Raw genomic sequence first — 14,505 nt, 5'->3', positions numbered from 1 at the left:
CTTCATGATACTCTGCTATACATCTTCTGTCAATATTCTCATTAGTTAAGTATCAACTGCAGGCTTACATCTGTGCTTTGTTTTGTCAATACATCCTGGAAACTGACATCTTTTTTGAAACTGAAATATATGTGGGGCAAAGCAGCATAAAATATGTAAGTAAACGAGATGTTCTCCTTGCTCACAGCAGCAGCCCCAAACCTGTTTCTCCTGGTAGGCTAAAGCCCTGGCCACTTGTCTGACTCAACCTCCAGGAAATGAGTAACTGCTTCCTAGTGCCTCTACTCTGCTCCAAGCAGTAGGCATTCTTGCTGTTTCTTTAATATACTTTGTTGGTGAAGCTCATGGAACAGTGGTGTTCTTATGTAAGATCTACCAGTCAATTAAATATTAAAATACAGTTGTCTACAGCCAGGTGTTTTCGGTGTCTCCTTTACAGATGAATGGAAAAGTCATTTATATTTTGTCTTTGTTTTCAGCGTTCTTACTTCCGTACTCTTCTCATGTATGGGTTCCACTTTCTGGTGTGGTTCCTTTGTGTCAAAGGAATCAGGGACACACAGTGTGGGTTCAAATTATTTACTCGAGAAGCAGCTTCACGGACGTTTTCATCTCTACACGTTGAACGATGGTAGGTTTCTGACTGGAATGTATCCAGTCTGTCTTATGACCCAGCCATCTTCTAGGTAATGAGAAACAGCCCTGTATATTTATAATGAACATGTAGATTTAAACAAAATTGACAATAATGTATGTAAACTTGATCTTGTCTTTATACTTTTCCTGAGTTGGATCTTATTTTGATAATACACAAACCCAACCATATGGTATAAAGTTATGTGTGTTCACCTTAATTGTAGACAGTAGAAATTGAGTGGCCTGAAAACATTTTTTTTCCTTAGACTTCCTTTTTTTTCCTTTGAAGAAAAAAGAAAAAGCTCAGAAATATCAAAACAGAATAGGGCACCCATTTTCTCTTTTCTTCCTTCTACGGGAGATAAGGTGTCTTTCCTAAGACCGATCTTTTGACCTCTACATCTCCTTCCACCTTGTCAAAACCTAATCCTCTCCATGTATTTCATCTCTTGTGTATTCAGCCTTTTCCCCTCCATCACATCTTTCCCAGAACCCTTTCCATTGACCCTGCTGTGCCCTTCCAGCTCTAGCCCTGTCTCCTTCACAAGCAACCTTCTCTTGAAAAAGTGTTTTATATTCACTGGCTTTGTTTTCTTGCTTCCCACTCACTCCTCACCCCACCTTCTTCATATGGATTTTCTTCCATGCCTCATCTTTTTTTTTTTTTTTTTTTTAGTTTCGCTCTTGTCGCCCAGGATGGAGTACAATGGCAGGATTTCAGCTCACTGCAACCTCCGCCTCCTGCGTTCAAGTGATTCTCCTGCCTCAGCCTCCCAAGTAGCTGGGATTACAGGTGGGCGCCACCACACCCAGCTAGTTTTTGTATTTTTAGTAGAGATGGGGTTTCACCATGTTGGCCAGGCTGGTCTTGAACTCCTGACCTCAGGTGATCCACCCAAAGTGCTGCGATTACAGACGTGAGCCACTGCACCCAGTCTACTTAATCTTAACATCTAGCCACCTCTATGTCATTGAAGCCAGTGGTCATGTTAAATGACCACTTGTCACACTTAACCCATCAGCAGCATTTGATACTCCTGAGCTCTCTTTTGAAACATACTGGAGATACAGGTGGCTAGCACTGTCGTACAGAAGCTGAAACCCTGACATCAGCCCTGACATTCTCCACATGCATATATCCAATCCATGACAGGGCCTGTTGATTTTAGCTTTTATGTTCCTCCATTTCTCTCCATCTCTACCACCGCCATCCAGAACACCATCCTTCTCCAGACTACCATGCTGTAGCCCACAAGGTCTTTGCAAACTTAAGTGTGATCAATCATATGCACCTCTTCTGCTTATATTCCTTCATGGGCTTCCCATGGTCTTTAGTCTGGCCCCACCTGTGTCTCCACATGCGGACTCTTTTCTTTTCTAACCACGCCCCTTCTCACCTTCTTCAGATCTTCCTTAGGGTAGCCTGCCCTCACTCTCTAAAGATAATATAATTAGCTCGGGTGCCCCTAATTATATCCTGTTGCAGTGCCATGTGCTGTATTCATAGCACCTATGACATTTGTAGTTTTTTCTTATATTTACGTAATTACTTAATGTTTCTTTTTCTCGATTAAAGCATAATCTTTCTCCATGAGAGCAAGAGTCACATTTAATTTTACTTATTAGTATATCCCACTATCTAATATCATGCCCGGCACATAGTAGGTACCCAGTAAATACTGTTGAAAGAACTAATACTTAGTCATGGGTTCTGTGTGAATCCTGTTCATGTTGGGTATCTGCATGATTATGCCAGTATGTGTCCATTTTTATACTCTCTACAATTTTTGGGCATCTGTTTTCAAAGACCTGTTGTCTTCCTAGAAATATATGCCATATAACCCCAAAAATACTACTTTAAAAAATGTATTTTCAGAATTATCATTCAGACTTTTTAAAATCTTTTTTTCCTAGATTAAAACATTTTAAGTAGTCTACATTAGTTGTCAAATTTAGATATGTGTTTTTATTATGTTGAAAAATAAAATAAACTCATAGTTAATAGACTTCGAAATCAGAAAATCTAATTTAAGAAACGACTCTAGAAGTAAAGCCCTCTGTCTGCATTAGCTATTTTTCAGTCAGCTATTGGCTCCAGAACTAGGGTCAGAGATGCAGGTTCTTTGTGGTTTGAAAGGAAGAATTTAGAAATTGAGAATACTATTTTTCGTTGTTGAGGATCTTTCATTTTTGTTGAAATATAAAAGGTTAGGATTGATAACTTAAAAATCATGAAGCTTCCCTGTCAGGATTGTTCTAGGGCAGCATTGTTTAATAGAAATATGAGACAAGAGGCAAGGCATATATGTAATTTCAAATTTTCTATTAGCCACATTTAAAAAGTAAAAAGATGGCTCATGCCTGTAATCCCAGTTCTTTGGGAGGCCAAGGTGGGGAGGATCACTTGAGGCCGGGAGTTAAAGACCACCCTGGAAAACATAGCAAGACCCTGTCTCCAGAAAAAAAATTTTTTTTAATTAGCTTGGTGTGGTGGTGTGCACGCCTGTAGTCCCAGCCACTCAGGAGACTGAGGCAGGAGGATCTCATAAGCCCAGTTTAGGCTGCAGTGAGCTATGATTGCACCACTGTACTTTAGCCTGGGCAACAGGGTGAAATCCTGTCTCTTAAAAAAAGTAAAAAGCTGATAAGATTTACTTGTTATCCAATATATTTCCAAGATATTGTCATATCACCATGCAATCAGTATGAAAAAAGTTGAAATATTTTACATTATTTTCTTTGTACTATATATTCAAATTTACAGCACATCTCAATTCAGACTAGCCACATTTCAAGTGCTCAGTATCCTCATGTGCTGAGGGGCTGTTGTATTAGACAGCAGTTCTTGTGGGGTTAAGTTAAAGAACATTATTGGGGTTTTTTTTCTTTGTTTAGTGTTAATGTTACATGCAAGCCTTTTATTTATTTTGTGTTAATTGACATAAGATTGACCTCACTTAATGGCTGGGGATGGTGGCTTACAGTGGTAATCCTAGCACTTTGGGAGGCTGAGGCAGGTGGATTGCTTGAGTCCAGGAATTTGAAACCAGCATGGGCAACAATGGTGAAACCTGTCTCGGTTTGTTTTTTGCTTTAATTTTATTAGGGAAAAAAAAAGATTCACCTCACTTAAAATTTTAACTGCTCACATTTTTCTTTAGGGTACATTATGTTTATTTGGTGCCTCTAAAGGAGAACCACCAAGTATACATGTATCAGCTTAATGAGCAGTATACCCTTCACCACAATAATATGTCATCAGTGGTTTTTATTTAAACATCTTTGTTCCTGCACTTTAAATCAAGACTAAAGAACGATATAAGTTACAGAAACCAAGTTGTATATCTATGCCTTATTTCCAAATGTCACCTTTGACATTTGACTATTTTTTCTTAAGGATTCATTGAAATTTTTCTCAGAACTTTCAAGAAATCGAAATCAAATAGAGTTTCTAGGTATTAGAAATCTGTAAAGGAGTATACCTAAAATTAAGACTTGGTATCGGCTGGGCGCAGTGGCTCACGCCTGTAATCCCAGCACTTTGGGAGGCCGAAGCGGATGGATCACTTGAGGTCAGGAGTTCAAGACCAGCCTGGCCAAAATGGTGAAACCTCGTCTTTACTAAAAATACATTTTTAAAAATTAGCCAAGCGTGCTGGTAGGCACCTGTAATCCTAGCTACTTGGGAGGCTGAGGCAGGAGAATTGCTTGAACCCGGGAGGCAGAGGTTGCAGTGAGCTGAGATCACGCCACTGCACTCCAGTCTGGGCGACAGAGTGAGACTCTGTCTCAAAAAAAGACTCTCAGTATCTCTTTGGATTCAGAACTGCAGAGTTGAGTATAGGTATGTTAAGTATATATATTCAAATATTAATATAAATTAAATGGGTATGTTAAAAACAAAAATAGATTAAAAAGTTTTAAGTAATGTAAATTTGGCCTTCAAATTCAGATACATATATATACAGTTGTCCCTTGGTATCCACAGTAAATGAATTCTAGGAACATCACCCACAGATACCAAAATCTGTACAGATGCTCAAGTCTTTGCTATAAAATGGTGTAGTCTTTGCATATAACCTATGCACATACTCTCATATACTTTAAATCATCTCTAGGTTACTTATACCTCATACAAGGTAAGTGCTATGTAAATAGTGTGTGTTTGTTTTTTGTTGTTAGTGTTTTGGAGACAGGGTCTCATGTCACTCAGGCTGGAGTGAACATGGCTCACTGCAGCCTCTGCCTTCTGGCCTTAGGCGATCCTCCCACCTCAGCCTGCTGAGTAGCTGGGACTACAGGTACATGCCATCACGCCCAGCTAATTTGTGTATTTTTTTGTAGAGACAGAGTTTGCCATATTGCCAGGCTGGTCCCAAAATCCTGAGCTCACGTGATCCTCCCACCTCAGCCTCCCAAAGTGCTGAGATTACAGGCATGAGCCACTGCACTCTGCTTGTATATTTTATTTGTATTATTTTTTATTGTGGTTTTCTACTGTTTATTTTTTAATATTTTCAGTCCATGATTGGTTGAATTTGCGAATGTGGAACCCATGGATATGGAGAACCAACTATGTATATAGCTTCATCTTCAGAGCTGTACTTCACCTAAATTCTTTCCATTTATGGAAGTTAAAATACTTGGGCCAGGTGTAGTGATTCACACCTATAATCCTAGCTCTTTGGGAGGCTGAGTTGGGCAGATCATTTGGGCCCAGGAGTTCAAGACAAGCCTGGGCAACATGGCAGTACCCTATCACTACAAAAAAAATACAAAAATTAACTGGGCATGGTGGTGGGCACCTGTAATCCTAGCTACTCGGGGCACTGAGGCAGAAGAATCGCTCGAACCCGGGAGGTGGAGATTGCAGGCAAGACTCCATCTAAAAAAAAAAAAAAGCAAATTATTAGCTAGGCGTGGTGGCACATGCCCATAGTCCCAGCTACCCAGGAGGCTGAGGCAGGAGGATAGCTTGAGCCCTGAGGTCAAGGCTGCAGTGAGCACTTGATTGCACCACTGCACTCCAGCCTGGGTGATAGAACGAGACCCTGTCTCAATAATAATATATATATGTTTTTTCTTTGAAATGAACTTTGCTTCAATGAATACTTTTTATTTTTAATCAGTGTTATAATTTTATATATTAAATAGTTAGTTTGATAGGCTTAGAATAGTAATTCCTTGCCCCAATTTCCACTCCATAGCTGAGGCCACTTTCAACTGTTTTTTGCTATTTCTTTGTGGTATTTGCATTTGTGTTCAAAATAATGGGTCTGCATAGCTATTTCTCAGTTGTTCAGTTTTAGATATTAATTTCCAAAATAGGAAATTGATGCTAAGAACTAAAGTTCTCTTAAAGTTCTGTATACCCTCCACACGTAAACTCCAAATACAGTTTTAAAATAATTATTTTTTGTCAGTATTGATAGTCATAGCTGTGTGAAGATAATTCACATTTGAGTGCAGCATGATTATATTACCTTTCTTGTACTACTTTTTGTTTTCCTGAAGGTAATAAATGTTTGGGGTTTTTGTTTGCTTGACTTTACTATGGATCTGTTACTTACTCATGTTCAGGCTCTCAAGAGTATAATTATCCCTCACTGTGTTTAAACACAGATTCTGCATTTCTTCATTTTCGCTGGAGACATCTCAGTCAGCTCATGTCTTTCTGCTTGCTCTGTGGCCTGTGATACAGCTTGCTCCATCCTCTATCTCCATTTCCTTATTTATACCCCTATGTTAGTAAAGCACATTCCTTTATTAACTTTCTAAAAATATGAGAAAGAAACTTTTTGATTCCTTGCATGTGAAAAAAAAATTGATTCTACCCTCACATTTGTTTTATAGTTAGGTAGAGAAAGGATTATAGTCATTCAAAATGGAAATTTTTCCTCAGAATTCTGGAAACATTCCTGTATTGTCTTTGGCACTCCATACTTCTGTGAAGGAGTCCAATTCTGAATCTTGACTCTTCGCATGTTGTTTCCACCCCCTTTTGGAAGCTTTTTCTCCACAGTGTTTTGAAATGTTATAATTCTAGGCCTTAATGTAGTTCTTTTTCATGCATTTTGTTGAGTATTCAGTAGGTCCTTCTAATTTTTTGTAAATTGACAAATTATAGTTGCATATGTTTAGGATACAAAGTGATATTATGATTTATGAATACAACGTGGCATAATTAAATCAAGCTAATTAATGTACATCCTTTTTTTGTGGTGGGAACATTTGAAATTTACTATCTTAGCAATTTTGAAATGTACAACACATTATTATTAACTATAATCACTACATTGTATAATAGATCTCCAAAAAAAAACCTTATTCCCCCTGTCTGAGGCTTTGTACCCTTTGACCATCATCTCACCATCTCCCCACCCAGCCTCAGGAAACCACCATTCTACTCTCTGCCTCTGTGTGTTTGATGGTTTTAGATTCCACATAAAAGTGAGAGGATATGCAACATTTGTCTTTCTGGGTCTGATGCTTATTTCACTTGGCATAACTTGGCATAATATTCTCCAATTCCATCCATGTCACAAATGACAGAATTTCTTTTTTAAGGCTGAATAATATTTCTTTTTTTTTTTAATTTTATTTTTTTTGCAGTTGCAAGATTTAATAGAGTGAAAACAGAGCTCCCATACAATGGGAGGGGACCCAAAGGGGGTTGCCACTTCCTGCTCGAATGCCTGGGTTTATAATCCCGATCATTGTCCCTCCCCCTGTGCTCTCAGGCGATATATGATTTGACTATTTCTTTACCTCCTGCTTTAGCCTAATTTGTATTTCAGTGAGCCCTCTTTACAACCTGATTGGTTGGGTGTGAGCTGAGTTACAAGCCCCATGTTTAAAGGTAGGTGCGGTCACCTTTCCCAGCTAGGCTAAGGAATTCTTAGTCGGCCTAGGAAATCCAGCTAGTCCTGTCTCTCAGTTCCCACTCTCAACAGGAAAACCCAAGTGCTGCTGGGGAGACCACCACTCTAACTGCTTCCTGCTGAATTGGGGCGTAGTAGGGGTCATGCAGTTGAGATTTCCTCTGGAGGGGTGCCTTCGATGCCATCAACATCGGTGCATGGGCTAGCAGGCCCGTCCAGGGGTCCATGGTAGATCTTAGTCATGCACTGCATCTGGGGCTCCATTTGAAGAACCACTTGTAGTTTTACAGCTTCGATTCTGGAAGAGACAAACTTAACAAGGAGGTTAAAGATACAGGGATTGAAATGTATGGCCTGAAGTGCAGGGGCATATGGGTGTGGGCAGTGAAAGTGGGGTTTCCTTTAGAAAAACTCCTATACATTGGGGCATCAGTATTTCCAGGAAGCCACATTCTCCATAGAAGCTCTTGGTAAGGAGAGCTACTGGTGGTACAGCGGCATGGAGGGGGTGCAGTGAGAGTGAAAGGGGGTAAGAGAACAGTAAAGAGAAAAATATGACAAGGGAAGGCCATGGGGATTGGGGATCTGCGATTCTAGTTACTTTCCTCACGGTTGTCGCTTAAAGAGCAGGCACAGATCCTCTAGAGGTTCACAGGAATAGCTAGCGTTGTCTCCTGGATTTTCGGTTTCCTTTGGCAGTATCCAGGGTTCGACTCAAGTGTGATGTATCCAAGACTCCACACCAGCCACTTTAAACGCGGTTGGGGTAGATAAAAGGACTGGATAGAGTCCTTCCCAGGATGTATCTAGGGATGCGGAATTAGAGGGAAGGGACTTGACTGATACCATGTCTCCAGGGTGGAATAGTTCCTTTCCCTCTTCTCGGGGACAGGCTTCCTGTAATGTTTTAAGAACTTGTTGATATTTGGCTAAGGAGGTGATGTCTGCAACTAACTTGGCCGTCTCTTGGTCAAGCACAAGGTCATTGGTTAGGAGTGGCTGTCCATACAGCATTTCATATGGGCTAAGTCCCGCTTTTTGGGGAGAGTTTCGGATTCTTAGTAAGGCTGTAGGCAACAGAGCAGGCCATGCAAGATGGGTTTCTTGGGTTAGCTTTTTTAGATGTCATTTGAGTGTTTCGTTCATTTTCTCGACTTTTCCTGAGGATTGTGGCCTCCAGGCGCAGTGTAAGTGATATTGTATGCCTAACGCCTGGGATACTTCCTGGGTTACTGCAGCCTTGAAAGCGGGGCCATTGTCACTCTGTAAGCCTCAGGGAAGTCCGAATCTGGGAATTATTTCATGAATTAGTGCCTTTATTGCCTCTTGGGGCTTTTCTGTCCTACAAGGGAAGGCCTCCGCCCAACCAGTGAGAGTATCTACCCAGACTAGTAGATACTGAAATCCCTGAGATTTGGGCATGTGGATAAAATCTAGTTGCCAGTGTTCTCCTGGTAATGGCCTGTTCTTTGTTCTCCTGAAGGAGCTTGGCGATAAGGCAGGGGATTATTTCTTTGGCACACTTCACAGGCCCTGACTATCTGCTTGATAGTTTTGAAAAGGCCTGGTCCAGTAAATAACGATTTGGCCATCTGATGGGTGCTATCAATGCCTAAGTGAAAGGTCTGGTGAAGGGTTTTAAGTAATTTCCATTGGTTAGCTGCAGGCAAAAGTATTTTTCCTTCTTCGGTGGCTAGCCATCCTGAGGGGAGGAAACTATGTCCTCATGAGGTGCCTCATTCTATTTCTTCTGCTTAGTACTGGGGCTTCGTTTCCTGGAGGAGATTACCCCATACTAGGGGTCCTTCTATAAGCATTTCTAATGGAGGGTCCCGCCTTGCAGCTCTTTTGGCTTTTTTGGCTTCAGTATCTGCTGGGCGGTTCCCTTCTATTTCTCTTTTCTTTCCTTTCTGATGATCCCAGCAGTGTAAGACTGCCACCTCTTAAAGCTCAGCTCGAGCCGTAACAAACACGGACCAGAGGAGTGTGCAGTTGCAAGATGTAATAGAGTGAAAACAGAGCTCCCATACAAGGGGAGGGGACCCAAAGGAGGTTGCCCAAGGCTGAATAATATTTCATTGTGTACATATACCACATTTTCCTTCCCAGTTTTTCTGTTGACAGACCCTTAGGTTGATTCGATAACTTGGCTGTTGTGAACAGCGCTGCAGTGAACATGAGAGTGCAGTTATCTCCTCAACATACTGATTTCAAATCTTTTGGATAAATACTCAAAAGTGAGATTTCTGGACCATATGGTAATTCTGTTTTTAGTTTTTTGAGGGACCTCCATACACTTTCCCATAATCACTATACTAATTTACATTCTCACCAACAGTGTACAAGGGTTCCCACTTCTCCACCTCCTCACCAGTGCTTGTTGTGTCATCTTTTTTATAATGGCCATTCTGACAGGGGCTTTAATTTGCATTTCCTTAATGATTAGTGATGCTGAGCATTTTTTCTTATATCTCTTGGCCATCTGTATGTCATCTTTTGAGAAATGTCTATTCAGGTCCCTTGCCCATTTTTTAATCAAATTAATTGTTTTCTTTCTATGGAGTTGAGTTCCTTGTATATTTGTGATGTTAGCCCCTTATCAGATATATGGCCTACAGATATTTTCTCCCAATCCATAGGTTGTCTGTACAGTCTGTTAGTATTTCTTTTGTTGTGCAGAAGCTTTTTAGTTTGATGTAATCCCATTTGTCTGTTTTTGCTTTTATTGCCTATGCTTTTGGGATCCAATCTAATAAAAAACACATGGCCCAGACCAGTGTCATTTAGTTTTTTCCATATGTTTTCTTCTAGTAGTTTTACAGTTTCAGGTCTTATGTATAAGTGTGTAAGTCTTTAATCCATGTTGAGGTTTGTTTTTGTTTTAGTTTTTTGATATAAGGGTCCAGTTTCGTCCTTCTGCATAGGGATATCCAGTTTTCCCAACACCATCTATTGAAAAGTCATGTCCTTTAGTTCTGAGAAATGTTTCTTAATCTTTTTTTTTTTTTCACCATCTCTCTTCATTTTCTCTGCTCTCTTACAGATGTGGAACCTCCTTACTAGTCCTGTAATTTTATCTTCTCTCTTCTTTTCTAGTTTTGATCTTTTGAGATTTCCTCAATTTTATTATCCAATCTTCTTTTTGAATTTTTATCTCTGCTATCAAAATTGTAATTTCCTAGAACTCTTTTTTTTTGTTTTTCAGTATTAACTTTTTTAAAAACCTATTCTTGTTGCATGACTACAGTGTCTTCCACTACCTCTGAATATCTTATTTAAAACTTTGTCATTTTCTTTACCTGCATTGTTTCTGTTGCCTCTGATTTTATGTTTCTTTTTAACACTCATTCTTCACATGTCTATAGTATGGCACTAAAACACTCAGTAGAAGCTGTGTCCATGCGCAGAGCCTCTGATTGGTAAATTTCGCTACAGGTTAAACCAGCAGAGCTACGTGTGAGAAAGTCCCAACTGGCATTGTCTTTTGGACAGGTCATTTTCGTGAAAGTAGAGTCCTTCAATCTCCTGCCTAGGAGCTGTGAGCCTGGCTGTTAGCATTCACAGAACCAACAGAGAAAAGGCATGAAGGGAAGGAAAATCTTAGATGTTCAGTGAGTCCTACTTGTAGCCCCACCTGTGTCTTCACCTGAAGACATCATTTGAGGCCTTCAATGCCTGAGCCTCTGGGGTGCTCTGTGGCACCCTTCTCCCACTGTCCTGTCCATGTTCCCTACAACTTCCAAGGTTTTTTTTATTTTTATTATCATTTCCTCCCATCTTTGTTCTTATATGTTTATTCCATATTGTTGTGTTAATTTTGATAGGGCTGCAGGAGGCAGCAGTGGGGTTCATGTCCATCTGGTGGGTTTAACAGGGTCTCAGCATATTTTTTGTCCTTTAGGAATCTGTTAGTGAGATAACAGCTGTACCAGGAACTGAGTAAGAAAAGAAAACACAGTGGCTCAGCCCAACCCATATTTGCATAAACAAATGAAGGCATCTTAGTTGGAGAATAACCCTTATACTGTTTCCCCCTAATAACATAAGGCTCTGTGTAGAAGTACTTGGTATTTTAGTTAAAATGTTTGCTTAGGTAACAGACTGGGCACTTATAATATGATGATATGAGCTGCATTTTTTTGTATGTAATAAATATCTTCATGTCTTCTAAAATGTTTAAGAGGAGAAAGACATAATTTAATTTTGGGTCAGACACAGTGGCTCAAGCCTGTAATCTCAGGACTTTGGGAGGTCAAGCCAGGCGGATCATTTGAGCCCAGGAGTTCAAGACCTGGGATACATAATGAAACCTCTTCTCTGCAAAAAATACAAAAATTAACCAGGCATGGTGGCACAGAGATGAAAATTCAAAAAGAGGGCTAGATAATAAAATTGAGGAAATCTCAAAAGAACAAAACTAGAAAAGAAGAAGATAAAATTATAGGACTAGTAAGGAATATCTGGGCCTATGCTCCCAGATGTTCAGGAGGCAAAGGTGGGAGGATCACCTGAGTCCAGGGAGGTCGAGGCTGCAGTGAGCCCTGATTGCGCCACTGCATTCCAGCCTGGGTGACAGAGTAAGACCCTGTTTAAAACAAAACCGAAAAACTCTTTTGGTCTAGGATTTTTTTTTTTAATATAAAGTGATTTCATTTAACCACCCCACTCTTTTTTACTCAATTGTTTTGTGTATTTGATAAGTCACTAGCTATATACTGATATCCTTAGAAATAATATATAATAATCTTGTTCAGGTTATCAAGTATCATTGGAACTAACTCAGCCCACTAGCTAATATTTTGTTTTTGTGTTAAAAGGAAAGTTAAGGGTTAAGCACCAGGCTTAATATTGAAATTATTTCTTTTTTCATAAGTATCACAATTCTAGGGGACGAAAGTTTTAATATACAACCCACTTTTATAAGTGGTTTTATCATAATACTTGGAATTTAAACTATTTACCTAATGGATGATTATGGTATTGTGGCAAAAAACCAAAAAATCTCCCAAATTCAAGTTGTCTGGGATTGGAGAAATCAAATATAAGTGGACTTTAGGCATTTTCTTGTCTGTATTAATAATATTTTACAACCAGGCCCTAGAAGTTTGAACTGTGCTCTGTGCAGTCTAGAAAGTGGGGACTGACTCATGGATGAAGGCAAAACAGTCAAGGACTTTAGACAGTTTCAATGACGATGAAGAAGATTTAACAGGTAGTGGTGCTTTTCTTCCTGAGCTTTAATACCAGTGAGAGAAGCAACTAGTTCAGAGAAATTTTGTAAGCAGAATCCAGGAAAATTTATGAGCCAGGATTCAGAACCTTTAAGGAAAGCAGGTTTGACCTAAGCCAAGGCACTGACTGAAAAGAGGCTTTAAGAAAGACCTTTCGTAAGTGGAAGGAAGGATACACTGGAGATTTCGACTGGAAATGGTTTTAACAGTATATATTAGGACAAGTAAGACAATATATCAGATTCCTATGTATGTATTAATTATACCCAAAGAGTATTTCAGACTAGTCCAAAGTAGCTTTTTACTTTCAATAGTTGCCAGTATTATATTGTGCAGGACACCACAGGGAAGGGGAACAGAAAAGACAAGGAAGGCCCTGGGGACACTATTAGAAAAGTAATCTGGATCCTCTGATGGTAGAAGAAAATAGGCAACCAACTCTAAAGTAATGTAAAACAGTCTCAACTAGAGCATCTCAGAGTTTTGTTTTATCAGCTCTCTGAATTAGTTGAAAATGTCAGTTCTTTACCTTGAGCTAGTCCAGTTAAGGTTAGGATTGAAAACCATCAATCTTGAAATTTTCCAGGATTAAATTTTTTCTTGGAACCCATGAGGCTAGTTTTACCTCTGTGAGTTTCTGAGTTGTAATAGAGATACAATATTATGCAATGATATTCTAAATTATTATTTGACTTGAAACTTCTGAACTACTCAGCTTTGAATTATTTGATTTCTATGAATCTGATCTTCAGATATATGGTATAAGCTTTATATCTGCCATGTAAGCTTCTTTAAAACATGCCAAGGTAGAGATGTAGTTGTGTTCTATTTGTCTTTAAAAATAAATATCAATATATTTTCTATTTTAGGGCATTTGATGTAGAACTACTGTACATAGCACAGTTCTTTAAAATTCCAATAGCAGAAATTGCTGTCAACTGGACAGAAATTGAAGGTGAGTATATTGTTTATTGTATGATTGTCTTGAGTCAGATAATACAGTTGTTTAGTAAAGTCAGCTGGCTTTAATGTTCTCCTTGCTCCCCTCATCAAGCCCTTCTCAGCTGTCTTGACTCAAAGATCCAGTTCCAAGGAGAATAGTACCTACTAATACCTTCCATCTGGCTTGCTGCCTTTTATATTTTTTGTCTGTTCATGGGGCCTTCAGTAGGCCTACTACCTTGTCGAAGAAACTTCAATAAAACTTCCTACAATAGACAAAGTCATGGTGATCTGAAGTTAGAAGGTTGATAGTCTTTTGAGATAGATAAATTTATTTTTTGCATCACCATTTCCTATATTTTTTTTATCACTAGGTGGATATTAATTAGGTACCTGCAAACCACTATGCAAAGCTAAATAAGAAATAAAAAATTTTTTTATGGCCGAGCACCATGCCTCATGCCTGTAATCCCAGCACTTTCGGAGACCAAGGGGGTGGATCACCTAAGGTCAGGAGTTCGAGACCAGTCTGGCCAACAGGGTGAAACCCCGTCTTTACTAAAAAATACAAAAAGATGGCCGGGCATGGTGGCAGGCACCTGTAATCCCAGCTACTCAGGAGTCTGAGGCAGAAGAATTGCTTGAACCCGGGAGGCAAAGGTTGCGGTGAGCCAAGATTGCACCAGTGCACTCCCGCCTGAGCAACGAGTGAAACTCCATCTGAAAAAATAAATAACTAAAAGTGTTTTTACTCCAAATGTCCACAGTCAATCCAGAGCCATTTAAAAACTATATCTGTACATATATCCAAAAAT

The 14,505-nt window shown here is 39.5% G+C and overlaps 1 protein-coding gene across 1 annotated transcript in view; it reads left to right on the top strand.

Moving 5' to 3' along the window:
- The window catches only part of ALG5 (ALG5 dolichyl-phosphate beta-glucosyltransferase), a 50,860-nt gene that overhangs the window by 34,490 nt on the left and 1,865 nt on the right, over positions 1 to 14,505 (top strand). Inside the window, exons 8-9 of the mRNA XM_003826894.7 lie at positions 480 to 631; positions 13,618 to 13,703. Coding sequence (XP_003826942.2) covers positions 480 to 631; positions 13,618 to 13,703 — 238 coding nt within the window. The remainder of the gene's footprint in view (positions 1 to 479; positions 632 to 13,617; positions 13,704 to 14,505) is intronic.

The sequence above is a fragment of the Pan paniscus genome, chromosome 14 (genome assembly GCF_029289425.2).
Source record: "Pan paniscus chromosome 14, NHGRI_mPanPan1-v2.0_pri, whole genome shotgun sequence".
NCBI lineage: Eukaryota > Metazoa > Chordata > Mammalia > Primates > Hominidae > Pan > Pan paniscus.
Note: the sequence above shows the minus strand (reverse complement) of the source record. Positions and strands in the feature narration are given on the sequence as shown.